General features: G+C 40.4%; 1 protein-coding gene across 1 annotated transcript; it reads left to right on the top strand.

Annotated features, from left to right (window-relative positions):
- Positions 1–12,031: 12,031 nt before the first annotated feature.
- LOC148365094 (zinc finger BED domain-containing protein 4-like) lies at positions 12,032–14,119 on the top strand. The gene is made up of 2 exons (XM_088335018.1): positions 12,032–13,061; positions 13,267–14,119. The coding sequence occupies exons 1-2, from the start codon at positions 12,032–12,034 to the stop codon at positions 13,656–13,658; spliced, it is 1,422 nt and encodes a 473-aa protein (XP_088191144.1). The 3' UTR covers positions 13,659–14,119.
- The last annotated feature ends 4,132 nt before the right edge of the window (positions 14,120–18,251 follow it).

Here is an 18,251-nt window from a genome sequence, read left to right as displayed (position 1 = left end):
TTGAATATTTCTTTTTCCATACCGTGAGGACACAGTGAAACGGATACATTGTATGTATTTAGTTACTAAATGTCAAGTTCCTGTGTGATGAGAGAATAGAGTCACACATGGTAGACACCAAATACGATTATAAAAATGATTTATTTACAGAAAATTATGAAGTAGAGTTGTTTACATACAAAAGGCCAACAATGTTTTAAAAAGGTTTCAGCTCTTGAAATCACTGAAGCTACTCTAAAACAAGCTCAACGACCCATTCCCACAAAAATAATGTTGGACCACTAAAAGCTCTAACTTGAACAAAAACAGAAAACAAAGAGATTTAAACTCTATTCTCACATGTGGAGAGGGCAAAAATAAGAGTGCCATAATGACGAGACCAATGAAATACTGAATTTGATGAACAATTGGTAAAATAGCAGTGAACCAGCAAGAAAAGAAGAATCCAAAAAGCAGAGACAACGGTGAGTGCCCTTATAGAGTTTAACATTTTTTGTTGTAATAATTTTTTCTTTCCAAGACTTCCATACAAATGAAGCTACAAAGTTAAACACATTAGATAAATTTATGATCTTAACATTGTTATAATTATTATTCTTTAAAAAAAAGGAATATCAGAAACCAAAAAGAGGTTGCTGGTGTCACTGAATATTATCTGAATTAAAAAAAAAGCGTTATGTTACTAAAATAAGGTTGAAAACCGCCGCACAAGAGCCCAGCTAGTGCTGATATCGGCCACTTTTGGTGTTCAGATAGCTTAAAATAAGGTTGGTGTTCATAGCATAAGTTCCCATCAACTATTATGGTCTATTTTTCTCAGATGTACTGTTTACTCATGATAAAACATAATGGTTTCTATGAGGTACAAGGTACATTTTAAAAGACCACTTCCCAGTCCTGACCAAACCGTCCTGAACTTAAGAGACATAATAAAACAAATCAGACTTTTACAATCAATATGCCTGAAGCAATGAGATTAGTACACTAGTTCGATTCAGAAAATTACTTTGTCCTGCTTGACAACCTTGTAAAGTTGCTGACTTTATGACTTGGGGTTATTTCACTTCTCAAATCCATCTTGTTAAGCTAAAGCTGTTCTCCGTCATGGTGGGGACCTAATAAAAGCAGCACAGCTTTGAAAGTATATCTGAGTTGACATAGGCTTTAGGTACAAATGTCAGGTCTAGCATAGATTGCAACTGAGTTTGTAAGATAAAGATACCGGCATGGATGTTCTCAAGCCTCAGATTTCATGGAACTCTTTCATACTATTTTAATAAAAGATGAGCACAGATCGCTTTTCTGAATCGACAAACATTTTTCACTCGCTCTGGTTATTCTTCTGCAAGAGGTTGCTTGTCAAAGAGATCGAATACAGACAACAGGGTTTCAAATTGTACGCGCATATTTGGTTTTGTGTCACCAGTAGCGAATGGTAGGCAGTGCATGGAGGGTGGGGTGGGACAGTTGGGGTCTTGTTCTGGGACAACAAAGCAACGGTAAGTCAATGGTCCAAACGAGAGCACAGAATTTATCGTAAAAGTGTGCCATATTTTTGTCTGTAAAAATATTTTTGCAATAGACCAAGCCTGGAAAAAAAAATATTGGACAGAACATAGAAATGGTGAAAAAAATCTGAAAGTGGTTGAAGCCCAGAGACCAAATGGTCATGGATGTCTCAGCTAAATACTCTTTTCCAAGCTCTCAAGATTGCTATCTATCTATCTATCTATCTATCTATCTATCTATCTATCTATCTATCTATCTATCTATCTATCTATCTATCTATCTATCTATCTATCTATCTATCTATCTATCTATCTATCTATCTATCTATCTATCTATCTATCTATCTATCTATCTATCTATCTATCTATCTATCTATCCATCCATCCATCCATCCATCCATCCATCCATCCATCCATCCATCCATCCATCCATCCATCCATCCATCCATCCATCCATCCATCCATCCATCCATCCATCCATCCATCTATCTATCTATCTATCTATCTATCTATCTATCTATCTATCTATCTATCTATCTATCTATCTATCTATCTATCTATCTATCTATCTATCTATCTATCTATCTATCTATCTATCTATCTATCTACCTTGGTCATATCCCTCAAGAGGGGTGACCGACAGCAAGACACACACATACAATAACAAATAAAATAAAAGGGAAATAAATCACAAAAAAACAAAACAAAAAAAAAAAACCACACAAATTTTTTTTTGGACCATGGCCAACCCAATTGCCCAAACACCCAAACAAGTTAGGCACCTCGGCACCCAAGTTGGAAATGCCTTCGTCCCTCCAGATGAAACGGGACACCAGAAAGCGGCCATGTCACTCGTATCAGGGTGACACAACACACTCTTTTGTTCAACAGCAGGGCCCGACAGCTTCCACTGGTTTACCCCTGCCGCATCATACGGGTGCCCAGCCCATCCTTAATAACGCGTCCACAATCCCACTATCCTTTCACAACACCTCTCCACTCCTTTCTATCACCAACAAGAGCTCTAGCTTCCGTTATATTTAGACCTCTTTCCTGCAGTGCACTCATAACACCATCCATCCACGTCATTCGCGGCCTTCCTCTTGGTCTCCTTCCATTGACTTCTGCTCTGTAGATCCTCTTCAACATTCGCTCCTCATCCATCCTCTCCATGTGTCCAAACCAACCGAGTACTCTCTTATCAACACGCTTGCTCAGTTCCACGACTACTCCAGTTCTGTCTCTCACAATTTCATTTCTCAGTCTATCCAATCTTGTCACTCCAAACATAGTCCTCAAACACTTCATCTCAAAAACATTCAACTTCCTTCTTAAATCTGCTTTCAGGCTCCAAGTCTCTGCACCATACAACACAGTCGGCACAATCACACTCTCATACAGTCCCCTCTTAACATCCATACTCATACTCTTGTTGTTCATCACTCTCCTCAGAGCACCCAAAACTTTGCTTCCTTGATTCACTCTATCCAGATTGCACAAGCCAATAATATGAAAGATTAACTGCTCCAACAGGTTAGTGTATGTGTTCTTTTTTAATTTTGTGGATATTTAAAGTAGTTTTAGGGGTCTGACTTATATGTGAGTACATACATGGTAATTTATAACTAGATAGTTACTGTCAGAATGACGTGCTGCTTAATGGTGTCAGTAATATTGGAAAAGTAACTGAATGACTTTTTAAATGAAGTACCTTGTAACCGTAACTAATTACTGTTTCGTCAACATGCCCAATACTGCTCATAGTTTACAATAAATTCATGTTTTTGGAATGTGGAGTACTCGTAGAAAGTATTCAAAACAAAATCATCAGGCAAACTTCCAAGTAATCAGGCTGTGACCAGAAAGTATTTCACCAAACATGAAGTCTTTTTTTTCAACCCTCATTCTACCTGTTTCATGGTTGAAAAATGTTATTTTTGAATTTGAAGGCTTGTAAAACAATACAACAATAAAGCCATATCATGTGACAGGTTAGGGCTTCACTAAATAGGCCTAACACAATCACCTCGCTGTTGATAAAATCTTAGTTTGAATTATAATTCTGGACATTTTTTTTAACCACAGCTAATTGACCATGTGTGTGAATGTGGATCGTTTGTTTTTATCACTTGTCTACAATTAATTAGGGACCAGTCCAGCGCGACGCCCACCTCTCCACTAATCTCGGCTTGTACTAAAGGCTCCAGCTCACCCATGAACCTCATGAGGGTAAGCACTGTTGAATAAGAATCGATGACCTTGGTTTCAATAAAAATACCCAGGTTATAACATACTGGAGCAGTATGAAACTAAAAAGCTTTAAAAAGCTATTAACATGGAATGTAATCGGGTGTTTGATTAGAATATTGCACGTTGATATTACTCGTACTTGGCTCACCTGAAAGGTTTTGATTACTTGCAAAAAGTAATTTGTTTTTAAAGTGATAAAAATGAGGCAGCCAAAAATAATATAGGCCATAAGGGAATTGTGGGGATAAAAAGTAGCCCCTGAATGGTGTTTAGTTTTAAAAGAAAGTAGAAAGTAGAACATGATATATCAAAACTAAACTAAATAGTTGAGTCACAGAGAATCACTTGACAAGCAGGATCGGGGTATAAAACAGATACATTTGATTAACTTTATTTATTTTTGTCATTTCATATTTGTAGCCGTAGGAAAAGATTGCCTCTCAAACCATCGCCCTACCTTTTTCTTCACAAACAAGAGTTAGATCTCAGGTTACTATGACAACCAGGGTCAGAGCTTAGCTATTGCTTGTAGTTGAGCGTTATTTGTTCTCAAACAAAATATAAAGGAAAATATTAGCCTCCATTAGGTTTAATTAAAATAACTGTATTGTTATTTTCACTTGAGGCTTTGACAAGATAATGGTTCGGTGTAGCTTGGAAATGGCAATTTTCTTTGGCTGGCGCAGTTGCCATGTTATAGATGGAGAAACTTTGTGTGGAAGCTTTGCTGTGTAAATTAACTAATTCTGTTTTGTAATAGGACAGCACGGCAGCGCAGTGGTTGGCTTATGTGCGGCACAGTTCTGAGGTCATGATATCAAACCTTCCTGTGTGGAGTTTGCATGTTCTCCCCGTGCTTGTGTGGGTTTCCTCTGGGCACTCCAGTTTCCTCCTACATTCCAAAAACATGCATGTCAGGTTAATTGGTCGGTCCAAATTGTCCCTAGGTGTAAATGAACGCGTTAGTTGTCTGTTTCTGTGCTCCCTGCGACTGGCTGGCAACCAGTTCAGGGAGTCCCCTGCCCACTACCCGGAGACAGCTGGGATGGGCTCCAGCACCCCTACTGAGGATAAGCGGTGCAGATAATGAATGGATGGATATATGAAATATGTCTAATGGAATGGCTGGTGGATAAAACATTTTTTTCTAAATAAACAGTTGAAATCCAGCTAAATATGGCAGTGTCTTCTTTTTATTCTTGTTTTTGTTACAATGAGGGATAATCAATACCACATTTCTTACACATATCTTAGATATTATCAACATATCACTTTCCTCATGTGTGGTTCCAGCGGCTTTTAACGTACACTTAAACGACCCAACCTTGACCCAGGAACCTTATGTAATTACAGACCTGTGTCAAACAAACCGCTTCTTTCTAAAGTACTTGGAAAAGTTGAGGCACAGCAGCTGAAGGATTTTATATCTGAGAATAATATATTGGAATCTATGCAATCAGGGTTCAGGGCTAATCACTCTTCTGAGACATCCCTGGTTAAGTTAACCAATGATCTTCTACTGGCAATGGACTCCGGCGATTCATCAACGTTGCTGCTACTGGACTTTAGTGCTGCCGTTGACACTGCGGAGCATAATATCTTACTAGACAAGTTGGAAAAATTGATCTGTCCCTCAGGAACCTTCCTCTTATGGTTCAGATCCTCTCAGATAGGACAATGCGTGTCAAATATGGTGAAATGACATCTGAGCCCTGTAGTTTTCTGCAAGGTTCAGTACTTGCACCCCTTCTTTTTAGCATTTACATGCTTCTGTTAGGTGATACCATTCGCAAGTATAATATCAGTTTCCGTTTCTACACACATGACACTCAACTATATCTTCTGATGGAGGAATCTGCCTCACTTAACTGTGGAAATCTGGGGGCCTGCCTCGCTGAGATAAAAAGATGGATGTCACTTAACTTTTTATTTCAGCTCATAGTTTTTAGCATTTCAAAGATCCCAGTTTACTGTAATTCCAGACCCACTGTGAGGTTTCTGTACGTGATCATGTGTTTTTTTGGTTTGTTTTTTTGCGGCTCACAGAAAATCTTTCCATCACAATTAATTATACTAAAAAGGAAAGAAAAATGATTGCGCAATTCTGAAAACTAAAATATTAGTATTTTAAATGCTATTGATTTCCCCCATATGTTCCTGCACGGAGCCTCCGCTCTGAAAATGCCGGTCTACTTGTGACTCTGAGAGCCAAGAAGTCTACAGGCTCGAGAACGTTCTCCATCCGGGCCCCGGTGCTGTGGAATGCTCTGCCTCCGGAGATGAGATCTGCAACCTCAGTGGAAGTTTTTAAATCTAGACTTAAGGGCCCGGTCACACAGCCGTTTGTGTCTGTATCGCGGGTAAAATTTTGCGATTTTTTTTTTTGCCCGTGGTTGCCCGCGATGGAAAATGCGCAAAATTGGCCAACCCGCTGTTCATCGGTGGTATGCCCGCAAAACAGACGCCGGCGACTGTTCCGCTTCCTCATCGCGTAATTTCCGCGTCATTTCCGTGTGTGGACCACAGGTATAAAAGCTGCCGAGCCGGAGTTGTGCCGAGAAATGAATCCCTGCCGAGATTTGCATCCCCTGGCTACTATAACCACTTTGACCTGGTTTTATCTCACTTTTATATCATTTTTCAGGAATGTAATAGCGGACATAAAACCAAAACCACTTTGTCTTGCATTTGTTGGGAATGTAATACAACTTAAACCGTTCAGTCTTTGTATTTTTTGTGAATGTAATCGAACGGTAATGCACACCGTATATAAATCACTTTTGAGCAGGTCACATGTTTATTTTGCCCTTTTCTATTCAAATCGCTCGTATTGAAACTGTTATGCACTCTACCATAAAGCTTATTTCAGCATAATAAGCTTTATGGTAGAGTGCATAACAGTTCTCAAAAGTGATTTATATACGGTGTGCATTACGTTCGATTACATTCACAACAAATACAAAGACAGAATGGTTTAAATTGTATACATTCCCAACAAATGCAAGTCGAAGTGGTTTTGGTTATATCTTCGCCATCACATTCTCGAAAAATGATATAAAAGTGAGATAAAATGATGTAAAAGTGGTTATAGTAGCGAGGGGATGCAAATCTCGGCAGGGATGCATTTCTCGGCACAACACCGGGCTGTAGAAATCATAACCGCTCAAGACACAGTCCCGTGAAGATCAAGATTTCAAGCTATGGCACCAAAGAAGCCAATATGTTATTATTGTAATAGTTTTTCATTTTTATTTTATTATCTTGTTATGAAATGAAAAGAAATGTCAAGAAATAAAAATGGATTAAGACGAGGTCACTACGGTGATGGGGATCCATGTTCACCCCTTGACGTCTCGAGCACAACTGACGTGTGCTCGGCAAATCGCGCTGTATATACGCGGAGAAAGGCGTTTGACCGTCACATGCGTTACACACGCTAATTCACGTGATAACGCCGCGATACACGCGCAGAACAAACGTGCTGACCGTGCTCCACCCACGATTACCCGCTGAAATTTCGCGTCCTACCGGCGTGTAACGACGCCCTGGCCGCGGCCGTAGCACGTCGTTCCGTGTCTGTACCGCGTCATTACCTCGTGTGTACCACGTGTGCCGCTCGCAGCGCAAAACTTTTTCGCGCGGCCAACCGCGTGTGAATTTCCGACCGCGTGTAAAGCACTGCTGTACCTCGTCTGTATGGCGATCTCAAAGCGCCCAACAGCGTCTGCTTCACAGGCAGAAATTTCTGGCCGTGATTCAGCCTCGATACAGACGCAAACGGCTGTGTGACCGGGCCCTTAGACACACTTCTATTCCAAAGCTTATGAATGATGCCCACCTCATATTTTGTATTGTCCTGTATTTTTCCAACTGTCTTGCTGGTGGTGATATGAAGGAGAAGGACGACTTGAGATGAGTCAGCGGACAAGCATCTGGACCTGAAGCATGTCAACGCCTGCATCGACCAGCCGGCAGAGATGGGAAGCTTTGTCGTTGCCGTTATGGACTTTCTGGACTAGTTTACAGGCTTGGGGCGTCATTGCTGTCATGCAATTCCTGGACAAATTTCAACATGTTACCTAATGTTCTTTTTTATTGATTTTTACTGTTTGTGTACTGTGACTCAATGCTAAATCTATTCCACCCTGGTCATCTTGGAAGGGGGATTACCACTTGTAAGGCTCCTTCTCAAGGTTTCTTTTTTCCTCACGCTGAGTCTTTGAGTTTTTCCTTGCCTGCATGTTGGTTTAAGCTCAGGCGATGGTGTAATTTTAATCCTGTGCAGTCCTTTGCGACATTTTGTGATTAAGGGCTGTACAAATAAATTTGACTTGACTTGACTTGACTTGACAATGCCAATCATATACCTATATAAAATGCTAACACCTAACACTAAGTCAACATCCTTTTAATCAACATTAAAATCAACCGTGGCATACGGACACCTTTCCTCAAGGACTAACCTACCCACTGCACACAAAATATGAGTCTATTGTTTTGTTTTTATGACTTATTTGTGTTCCGGTTGACCTTTCGAAGAGCACAAACAAAACACACTCCAGTTGGTAAATAACAATGTAAACTTTGGTAATATCACGGCCAAATCTCGCCCTCCAAAATACAACTACTACTATTTCTTTTCTCAAATAGGTGCACCTGAATTCGTTTTTTTCCTCTCCAGATAGCTCATTCTGTTTCCATCGTCCACATGTCAGGGTGACATAGTGTCTCACCTGTCCAATTTTGACTTGACCCATCGGATAGCACTGACGATGTCTGGATAAACCGAAACCTGTCAAGTGTATTGATGTCATGGGATAGATATCACTACAGCAATGGATTACCTAATCACCCCCCCAAAAGATCATTATTTTATGACATCATGATTAAGTGATTGAACTGGCACATGCAGGAATTTTTGTGCTTGCAAAAACCGGCAACCAAATAGCAGACATGGGGACTTGAGACTTAGTGACTTGGACTCGAGTCGACTCGAGTCGCTGTTTTTATGACTTGTGACTTGACTTGGACTTGGCAATCTAAGACTCGGGACTTGACTTGACTTGAGCCACGATGACTTGAATGACTTGCGTGTTCATATATATATATATATTTCATTATTTAAATAATGTTGACAATTACAGTACGGGATGCGGGCTGAGAAACGCTCTCATGTCACGCCCACTCTGCCCATGCGCCACACACCTCCACGGCAACCACCTGAAGTCAGCATGTCTGCTCCGAGGGTAGTAACTTTTGGCTTCAAAAACTTCTGTGAAGAAGGTAAACGGCGAACAGCGCAGTGCAAATTTTGCAACGGGAAAATTTCGGACAGCCAGACCACCACCTCAAATTTCATCCGACATTTGAAGAGCCATTCTGCCCAGTAAGTGTTTGTCAGTGTTAATATCTGTTTGTCAATGTGTTAATATCTGGTGAGTTGGATGTTGGCTAATGTCTGTGAATATTGTCATTCACCCAGGTCATTTTATCCATACAGTTTAGTTGTAGGCAACTGGACTTCTAATTTGAGCTTGAGGAACTTCCATGAGGAACATCTACAGCTCAATCTCTAAAAAGTCCAGTTGCTTACTCTTTGGTTGTTAGCTAAGAGTGAGCGGCAGGGCGATTTAGCCGCTGCACAGGGGGGTTTCAGTTTATCATTGTGACATTCTTATGCAGAGACGAGAGGTTATCGTAACCTGCGTCAATGATGCTTCATTCATTTACTTTTATAAACATTGCAGTATGTTTGAGTAAAACGAATGCATTTGTGCTCATAGTGCCTCGTCTATCCTACAACGGGTAACGCAAAAGACAAGCCAGGCATATTGAGCTAGGAGCTACGGATAAACGGGCTGTCTAATTGAGAAAATAGGGTAGGCTAAGCGGTGAAGTTGAGAAGGACACGTGCACTGTACATGATCAAAAATCAGGGATGTGATTTGACCAAAGTGAAATTATCTGAAAATTAGGCGGGGGTCTGGGGGCCGCGGGCACCCAGCTAGGTCCAGGGCAGTGCCCTGGTGGGGGGAGAAGTGGGGCGAAGCCCCCCGGAGGTCATGGGTTTTCCGTGTTTTTAAGTACTTTCAATGCACTCAGATGACAAAGAAATAGACAAAACAACAGCATACATTTTCAATGTATTTTGAACTATCCCATACAAAATTACAGTTTAAGTCAACTCAAAATCAGTCACATTAAAAAACATTGGACTGCCTTTGCTATTAAAAACTATCACTGAGAATATCATCATATCTAACTCATGTGATTACTAAGTTAACACATAAATCATGTTGAAGAGTTCAAATTTCATGAACAAATAATTGTATCATGACCAAATGAAAAGTAACTCATATTAGAACATACCATAAATGTCTTTGTTATAGAAGAAGATGTTATCTATAAATGAAAGTACTGTAGTGGGTTGTACATAATTCACCCACGGAACCATTGTTTAGTTAGCGAGTTCCTAGGGGGACTCTTAATTCGGCCGGTTCTAGCCACTCTCGTGTTTGTTTTGTTATCGCCAGTTTAAATGTCATTAAAGCAGCTTTCGTTGGCACCTTTGTTTGACACTCCGCTTACGACTCCCGTCTCTGCTCGCTACATTGGATCACGTCGGGGTCACCAACATTTGTAGATAATTCCTTCTCTAACCAGTCCGATCGAAACTTGTTTTTTTACGATCTTAGCAATTTCTTTAACTCGCGGAGCATCTTTGCGTTCGATCTCGGACATCTTTCTTTAAACACTCGGCAAAAACGTGTGAGAAATGAACAATGGCATACTCCTACGCCTTTATAAGGAGCGCGTTTATTGGTCAACACGGAGACTTCAACCAATCGCAAGTACGTTTCATTTCAGTTACGGAAACACTAAAATGGAACGCTGTCGAGACGAAATCGTTTTTTTTACCATTTAAAAGAATCGGAAATTTTAAAATTTTATTTTTGGAGCGAAAGCGGAATTCCGCGAATTAGCGGAAAAATCACATCCCTGAAAAATGTGTCTTTGCCTTAATGTTATAGTCTCAATCTGCATATAATTTGGAAGTGTTGGCAAAAGGGCACCTTCCACGATTGGGGAGAGTGTGGGGTTGGCGGCAGCTGCAGGGGGATCCGCTCTTTTTCACAGGCATGCTGATCGTACATAGTCAAGTCAAAGTCAGTTTTATTTGCCAGTTCCTTCAAATGTACTTGACATAAAACGGAATCGAAATTACGTTCCACACTGTCCTATGCGTAGACATTGACAACAATAAAGTGCAATAAAAGTGCAACAATAAAGCCTGGCTATCGCGACTATTAATAAACTGTGATAAACGTGTGATAAACTCATCACACGAGTTTAGTCTGGCCAACCATCCGAGAGGCTGCGTTGATCAAATGCCTCTGTGTACTACTGGACTATGCTACAACCAATCAGACTACAACGTCATCACGCTAAAACCGCCTCAATCGTGCAGGCTAGATCAAAAGTTATGCCAGTAGTCTCCAAATCAAATAGTGACAATAATGTTAATCCAATCTTATAATTAAGACCACTAAGTCGACAATTATGGAAGTTTTTTTTGTAGTTTTTTTTTAGTAACTTTTTAGTATAAAAATAAATATTAGCTCATTATTTTCTTTAAAAATTTTGATTTCATGGTTGGAAATGTTAAATAAATTGTTTTATTTATTAACTATCACATGGTTAAGATATACCAGCTTTATGAGCATAAAAAAGTAAAAAAATGTGGTAAAAGCTTCAGTTACAGTTGATTTGATATTAAGTAATATCATCCAGAAGATAGATAAAAAAAAATACAGAAAGTTTCAAACAACTGTTTTTTTAACCATATGTCATGATTTCATGTCTGCCCAACCATACAGGACATCTCATTCTTGTTTTTGCATCTGCTTCACAGATATGCAGAGTATGAAAGGACAAGAAACGCCTGCACTGATACTACACAGCCTGCAATATCACAGTTCATCCAGTCTCGTCCTCTGGAAGCATATTCAGCAAATCATCCCAAACAGAAGTCCATAACCAATGCTATTGTTACAGATCTTGTGATTGGATGTAGCATGCCCCTTTCAATGACGGAAAATAAACATTTCAGGCACTTCATGTCTGTGGTCGACTCCAAATACCAGCCTATCTGCCGCAGAACAATAACTTCAACAATAGAATCACTTGTTGCAGACATGCAAGAAAAGATCAAAGTGATTCTTGCTGGTGTAGACCATGTGTCGGTTACCATAGACATTTGGTCAGATAGGAGGATGCGCGGCTTTTTGGGAGTCACTGGCCATGTCTTAACAACCTCAGAAGGAGTCATGCTGAAGTCATACCTGCTGGCATGCAGCAGATTCAAGGGATCTCACACAGGAGAGCGCATTGCTGAAGCCTTTGATTCCCTGTGTGAGGATTATGGCATTCGGAAAAAACTCGACTTCATAATCTGTGATAATGCTGCGAATATGAAGCGAGCATTTTCAGTCTGTTTTCCGAAGGATCAAGATGACGAAGTAACCGATGATGACAATCTGGATGATGAAGAATTGTGGGAAGAACTCTCCAGAGGTGACTGGGAGACTGTGGACCGCACAATCAACAGAGGAAGCCCTAAACGTCAGCAATGCTTTGCGCATACTCTGCAGTTAGCTGTTGGTGATGGTCTCAAGGATGCACGGATCATGAACAGTTCCTTTGCAAAATGCTCCAAGCTTAGCTCTCTCTTGCATACATCCAGCACCTTTAAAGATGCGTTTGAGGAGAAGTTTGATCAGCGAGGGATACCCGCTGCTGTAAACACACGGTGGAATTCAACTTTCCGACAAGTCAAGGCAGTGCTCTCATTCAGTCACCAGGACTTGTGCAGTGTTGTTCAGAACACGGGACACAGTGAGCTGGTCTTCTCAATTAGGGAGTGGAACTTGATGAAGGAACTTTGTGATGTGCTACAGCCATTTGCAGAGGCCACTGATCTTACTCAGGGAGAGAAGATTGTGACGATTAGCTCTGTCCTCCCCTGTGTATTGTCTCTTAACCACCACTTGGAAAGACTCAAGCCGCAAGTGCGCTTCCTGGGAAGCATGATCCATAGCCTGCAATTCTCTTTGAAGAAACGGTTCCGGGGAATCTTCGTTAATGTGAAGATGTTGTCAGCTGCATCAGGGGAAGAGCTGCCATTTGCAGACCCAGTCTACATCAGGTCAGCTGTCCTGGACCCGGCTTTCTCCATGATGTGGCTTCAGCATGATGTGCTTGTCACCGATGATGTCAAGAATAACATTGTTGACATGGTAAAAGGTCAGTGGATTTTTTTTTTTTAACGTGATGTACACTTAGGCGTGTCACCATTATCAAATTATGGAAATGTAATTCAAAACAGTTATATGAGTATTATAATCCATTTTAGAGATGATTTTGCAAGCGTATCAAACTGTGGATGTTCAATTTTGAATAATGCTCATGAGATCTTACGCTTGCCCTTTTTTTTCTTTGTTTTAATTAGATCTGATTCTACGTGAGGTGCAACCTCACACAACATCCCAGAGTCCTGAATTCCTAGAGGAGGAAAGCGAAAGCCAGCAAGAAGACAGCACTGGCCTATTCTCAGGCTACAAAAAACGCCGCAAGCAGGACCCAACCACCAACCCAGAGACACAACTAAATAACTATTTTTCTCTTTGTTGTGGGCAGCCTTGTCTGTCCTTCTGGGACGCAAACAGGGCTGTCCTCCCTGCCCTTTTTCCTGTTGCAATGAAAGCTTTGTCAGTGCCAGCCTCAAGTTCCCCAGTGGAAAGAGTCTTCAGCCATGGTGGAATCATTATGAGACCCCATCGAGCTCGGCTTGCAGATAAGACCCTGTCTAATCTTCTATTTTGCAAATGCAATACCTTGTAAAAAGGGAATGACTGATGGATATACAGTGACTGAGTGAGTGAGTTAATTTGTGTCATTGTGAGTGAGTGAGTGAGTGAGTGAGTGAGTGAGTGAGTGAGTGAGTGAGTGAGTGAGTGAGTGAGTGAGTGAGTGAGAGTGTGTGAGTGTGTGTGAGTGTGTGAGTGAGAGAGAGAGGAGAAATGTAACAAAGTTTAATAATAATAAGCTATTTGTTTTAGCTGTTATTTGTTTCCTCATAAAAAGGGATTGACTTATGGATATACTGTTTGAGTGAGTGACAGAAAGCGTGTGAGAGAGAAATCTGCAAAGAAAAGAGCAAGAGAAATGTGACAGTTTAATCCTCTGTAAGTTAGTATTTGTTTTAGCTGTTATTGTTACTTTGTAAAAGTAAAAAAAAAGTAAAAGTTTGGGTTTCGATCTACAGATCACTTTTTCTGTCAATAAATACCAAATACTGACGATATCACTGTTTGTTTGAGTCTATGATGTATTTTACTGAACATGAGTATTTAGGATACAAATATTTTATTACAGGTTAGGCACATTAGCCAAGGATGATTACTTGATTTCTTATATATTGCCTTTCACTTTATTAAGATCAGATTCTGAAGCTAAAATTACAACAGTACGCCAAAGGTGACTTGACTTGGACTTGACTTGACCTATTACAGGACTTGACTTGACTTGACTTGACACAGCCTGTGACTTGACTTGACTTGACTTGCCCAAGAAAAAAATACTTGGGACTTACTTGAGACTTGCACATGTGTGACTTGGTCCCATGTCTGCCAAATAGTGTATATATCTAAGGTTCTTTTCATTTTCTATCTTTTCAGTGAGGAAAATGCAGGTACATTTCTTTAAAAATGTAATCTGTTACTGTTACAAGTTACCTTGTTTGGAATGTAATTGCGGTGTAACGTTTTCAATTACTTTAAAAAAGTAATGTGTTACTTTTGGATTACTTTTGGATTACATTAAGCTTTTAATGAGTATTGACCCATGCTCATCCGGCTGCAAGATCTTAAAGCACAAGTGTCTCAAAACGCCCATGACAGGTGACTATGCCACGTGAAACACGTTCCAACGGCTGTCAGAAGGTTAATAGGGTCGTCACCACACTACTATAGTAGTAAATAACCAATTTATAACAAAATAGTGTGTAAAGTAGCACTAATGTAAAAATGTAAATGAAGAGCTCTTTTCAAAAATGTTATAAATCCATTTTGATCGTTTTGAGAAAAATAAAAATTATATACCCAGACCAACATATTTTGCAAGTATTTAATATATTTAGTTAAGAATAATTTTTGGTCCAGTCTGAACACTATCAGCAATAATTGACAAATCAAACTACAACTGTGTTAAACGATCAGTTTGGGTTCACTTAAGACCTTTTCAGTACACCTACTACTACCGATTCAATTTCATATTGGAGATAAACAAATTAAAATTACTTATAAAATTACTCAACAAAGATATTAACAGCCTGACAATACTATTGTTTTACCCAGTGAATGTACGATCTGCTGACACAACATGAATATTATCAATCTGACCTGAAGGTGTTTTTTTCAAGTTCGAGGTGGAGTCCTTCGACGCTGACAGGATGTGAACTTTTGATAGGCACAATTTAGACTGCACAATGATGTTCTTTTCCTTTTATTCCTTGAAGATGAATTTAAACTCCAGTTTCCACCTTGAAAATGCATTTTTCTCCATTCTTGTTCTTCTGCTAGCACTGCCAACAGAGAAACAATCGTTGCCACTGTAGTCATTACGTAAAAGCGTGGATAGCAAATAGTACTACTAATAATAAAATAATGAAAAGCCAAAAACATATAAGCCACAGCAATATTAACTAATAAATCAATAAAAAGAGTAATTAAATTGATAAAAGGGGCCAAAGACCGCGCAACCTCGCTCAAATTGTAATCCGGTTAAGTAACCCTATGCTCACGAAATGTAACTGTAATCGGAATACTTTGTTTTTGCTAGCACTGTAACGGATTATAGTAACTTTTATTTTGTATCCCTTTACCGTAACGCCATTACATGTCATCTGTTACTCCCCAACCCTGGCTGTAAGGCTTGAAACTATTGGTGGGGGATACTGGAAATTTTTGTATCAGTTCCAACCAAGTAAATACATGGTAGTATCGACCGATACTGACACGATACGCTACTTTTTGTTTGGAAAAGTCATCATTGAATAACAGAGACCAACCCACCTGGGCACCTGAGAGGCACCTGGCTTTGGTAACATCAAGTGGACATATTTTTACCCGCAGCTCGGTTTTCTTTTGCGCTTCCCTCAGCGTTGTCTCGCAGGCCGGATTAAATTCTTAAGTGGGCCTGATCCGGCCCGCGGGGCGCCTGTTTGACACCCCTGTTTTAAAGTAATACATCATACACGGCCCAAATATAATATCTATAAGGTTTCCTTCATACTGAATGTATTTAATGGCAATTTACCATTCTTTAAATTTCAGGTTACCGTTGTTAAATGAGCTCCAGAAGGCAGACAACACTGGTATTGCGTATACTGATACCGAAAAGGCTGGTATCAGCACTGATTTCAGTTCCTGATATCGTTACTCGCCCAACCATCATTATAATAATCCCATGATTTCAACTAAAACTGACCACACTGTTTGGGGAGCAGGCCCCCTAACGATTCAACAATTTGAATAAAATCGATGAAAAGAGTTGCAATGGGCGCTGTGTGAGAGAGACAAAAGCTGCTTAATCTACATATAGATCTGATCCAACTACTTTCTCAGTATCGATAATATCAATATTTGCCACCCCCTACTTGACGCTTAAGTAACGGCTGTCTCAAAGTCTCATTTGTATGAACCATTTTAGTTCAGCTTTCTATGTAACATTTATGCTAAGTAAATTGTTTTGGTGTAAATAGTTATGGTTTCAAATGCGATCCACCTTGTACAATGTGTTTGGACTGCTGCTATATTAATGAGGATGAACTCCTTCAGATTAACTAATGGTTCTCGCTTGCGGTAATAACATTAATTAAAATGTAATAGACTTCGGATCATTACTTAATGTTCCCTGCAGCAGTGCATTGTAGGACAAATATAAAGCATGTTTGGATTTATAATTGAGCACATGTTTCAAGCGCACACGCATCGATCTCAACGGAGGAGCCAAATATTTTCTCTACTATTTTGTGTTTACCTCGGTTTACCTTCAATGATCAGATGAAAGAGTGAAGACAAAAGTGCAGAGGAGCATTAATCGGAGCTAGCTACAGGAAAGGACTCATCCGTCTGCATTTAGGAAATGACGCGACTGAGTCATTTAACACATCTGATGAAAGACCTTTATTCTGGGCCGTTAATTGGACTCATCCTTTTCTCAATAATGTTCTCATTTGAAACTGAGTTGGAGTTTTAACGATTTCCCCGATAAACACATGCTATAATTTCACATGTGCTCAGTGGACTACACAGATTCAACACTTGCTTTGAAGTGAACTCCATTGTGAACAAGGAATTTCTTTGCCCTTTAACGGTGTTACTGAGGGGAAGGGTCCCTGCCAGACTTAATGAATTCAAATGTGAAACGACTCTGGTTCTGACTTATCATAATTAGAAGAGATGCAATAACACAGTGACCTTGAAATAACACACCTGGATAACAAGCGATCAAACAAAACCATCCATCCACACTGAAAGTGCAATGCTCTCTACCTTTAGGCTGGAGCTCATTAACTCTTCCAGACATTGTTATGTACTCCCTCTTTGATAGTGGTGAGTGTGTGCATGTCAGGATGCATGTGCAAACATTTTGTTAAAAATTGTATTCACTTAAATATGATTTGATTAATGTGTGTATACGAGCAACAGTGACCTTCTGTGAGATTTGTGTCTGGTGAGGCACAGTCAGATTTACAAATTAGTAAGCCTGCATCTCATTCATCATTTGATTGGCAGAGTAAGATAGCAATAAATAAACCGTAACATATAAAGAAGGATAGCACGGCGGCGCAGTGGTTAGCGCTTGTGCGGCACAGTTCATGTCATGGGAACCTCCTGCGTGGGTTCAAATCCAGCTCCAGACTTCCTGTGCGGAGTTTGTATGTTCTCCCCGTGCTTGCGTGGGTTTCCTCCGGGCACTCCGGTTTCCTCCCACGTTCCAAAAACATGCATTTCAGGTGAATTGGCCGGTCCAAATTGTCCCTAGGTGTGAATGAGCGAGTGAGTTGTCTGTCCCCGTGTGCCCTGCAATTGGCTGGCAACCGGTTCAGGGTGTCCCCTGCCCACTGCCCGGAGATGGCTGGGATGGGCTCCAGCCCCCCCGCGACCCTAATGAGGATAAGCGGTACGGCTAATGAGATGAGATGAGATATAAAGAAGGTGGGGCAACAGATGGGTTTGCTCGTGGCTCCACGATGCAATTCCAGCTACCGCAGCCTCCCCATGCGGAGCTTGCATGTTCTTTCTTGGCCTGCGTGGGTTTCCTCCAGTTACTCCGGTTTCCTCCCACATTCCAAAACATGCTTGTCAGGTTGTTTGGCCGGTCCAAATTGTCCCTAGGTGTGAATGAGCAAGTGAGTGAGGGAGTTGTCTC

Source organism: Urocampus carinirostris, chromosome 5 (assembly GCF_059441175.1).
Source record: "Urocampus carinirostris isolate Australia breed hairy pipefish chromosome 5, RoL_Ucar_1.0, whole genome shotgun sequence".
Taxonomy (NCBI): Eukaryota; Metazoa; Chordata; class Actinopteri; order Syngnathiformes; family Syngnathidae; genus Urocampus; species Urocampus carinirostris.
Note: the sequence above shows the minus strand (reverse complement) of the source record. Positions and strands in the feature narration are given on the sequence as shown.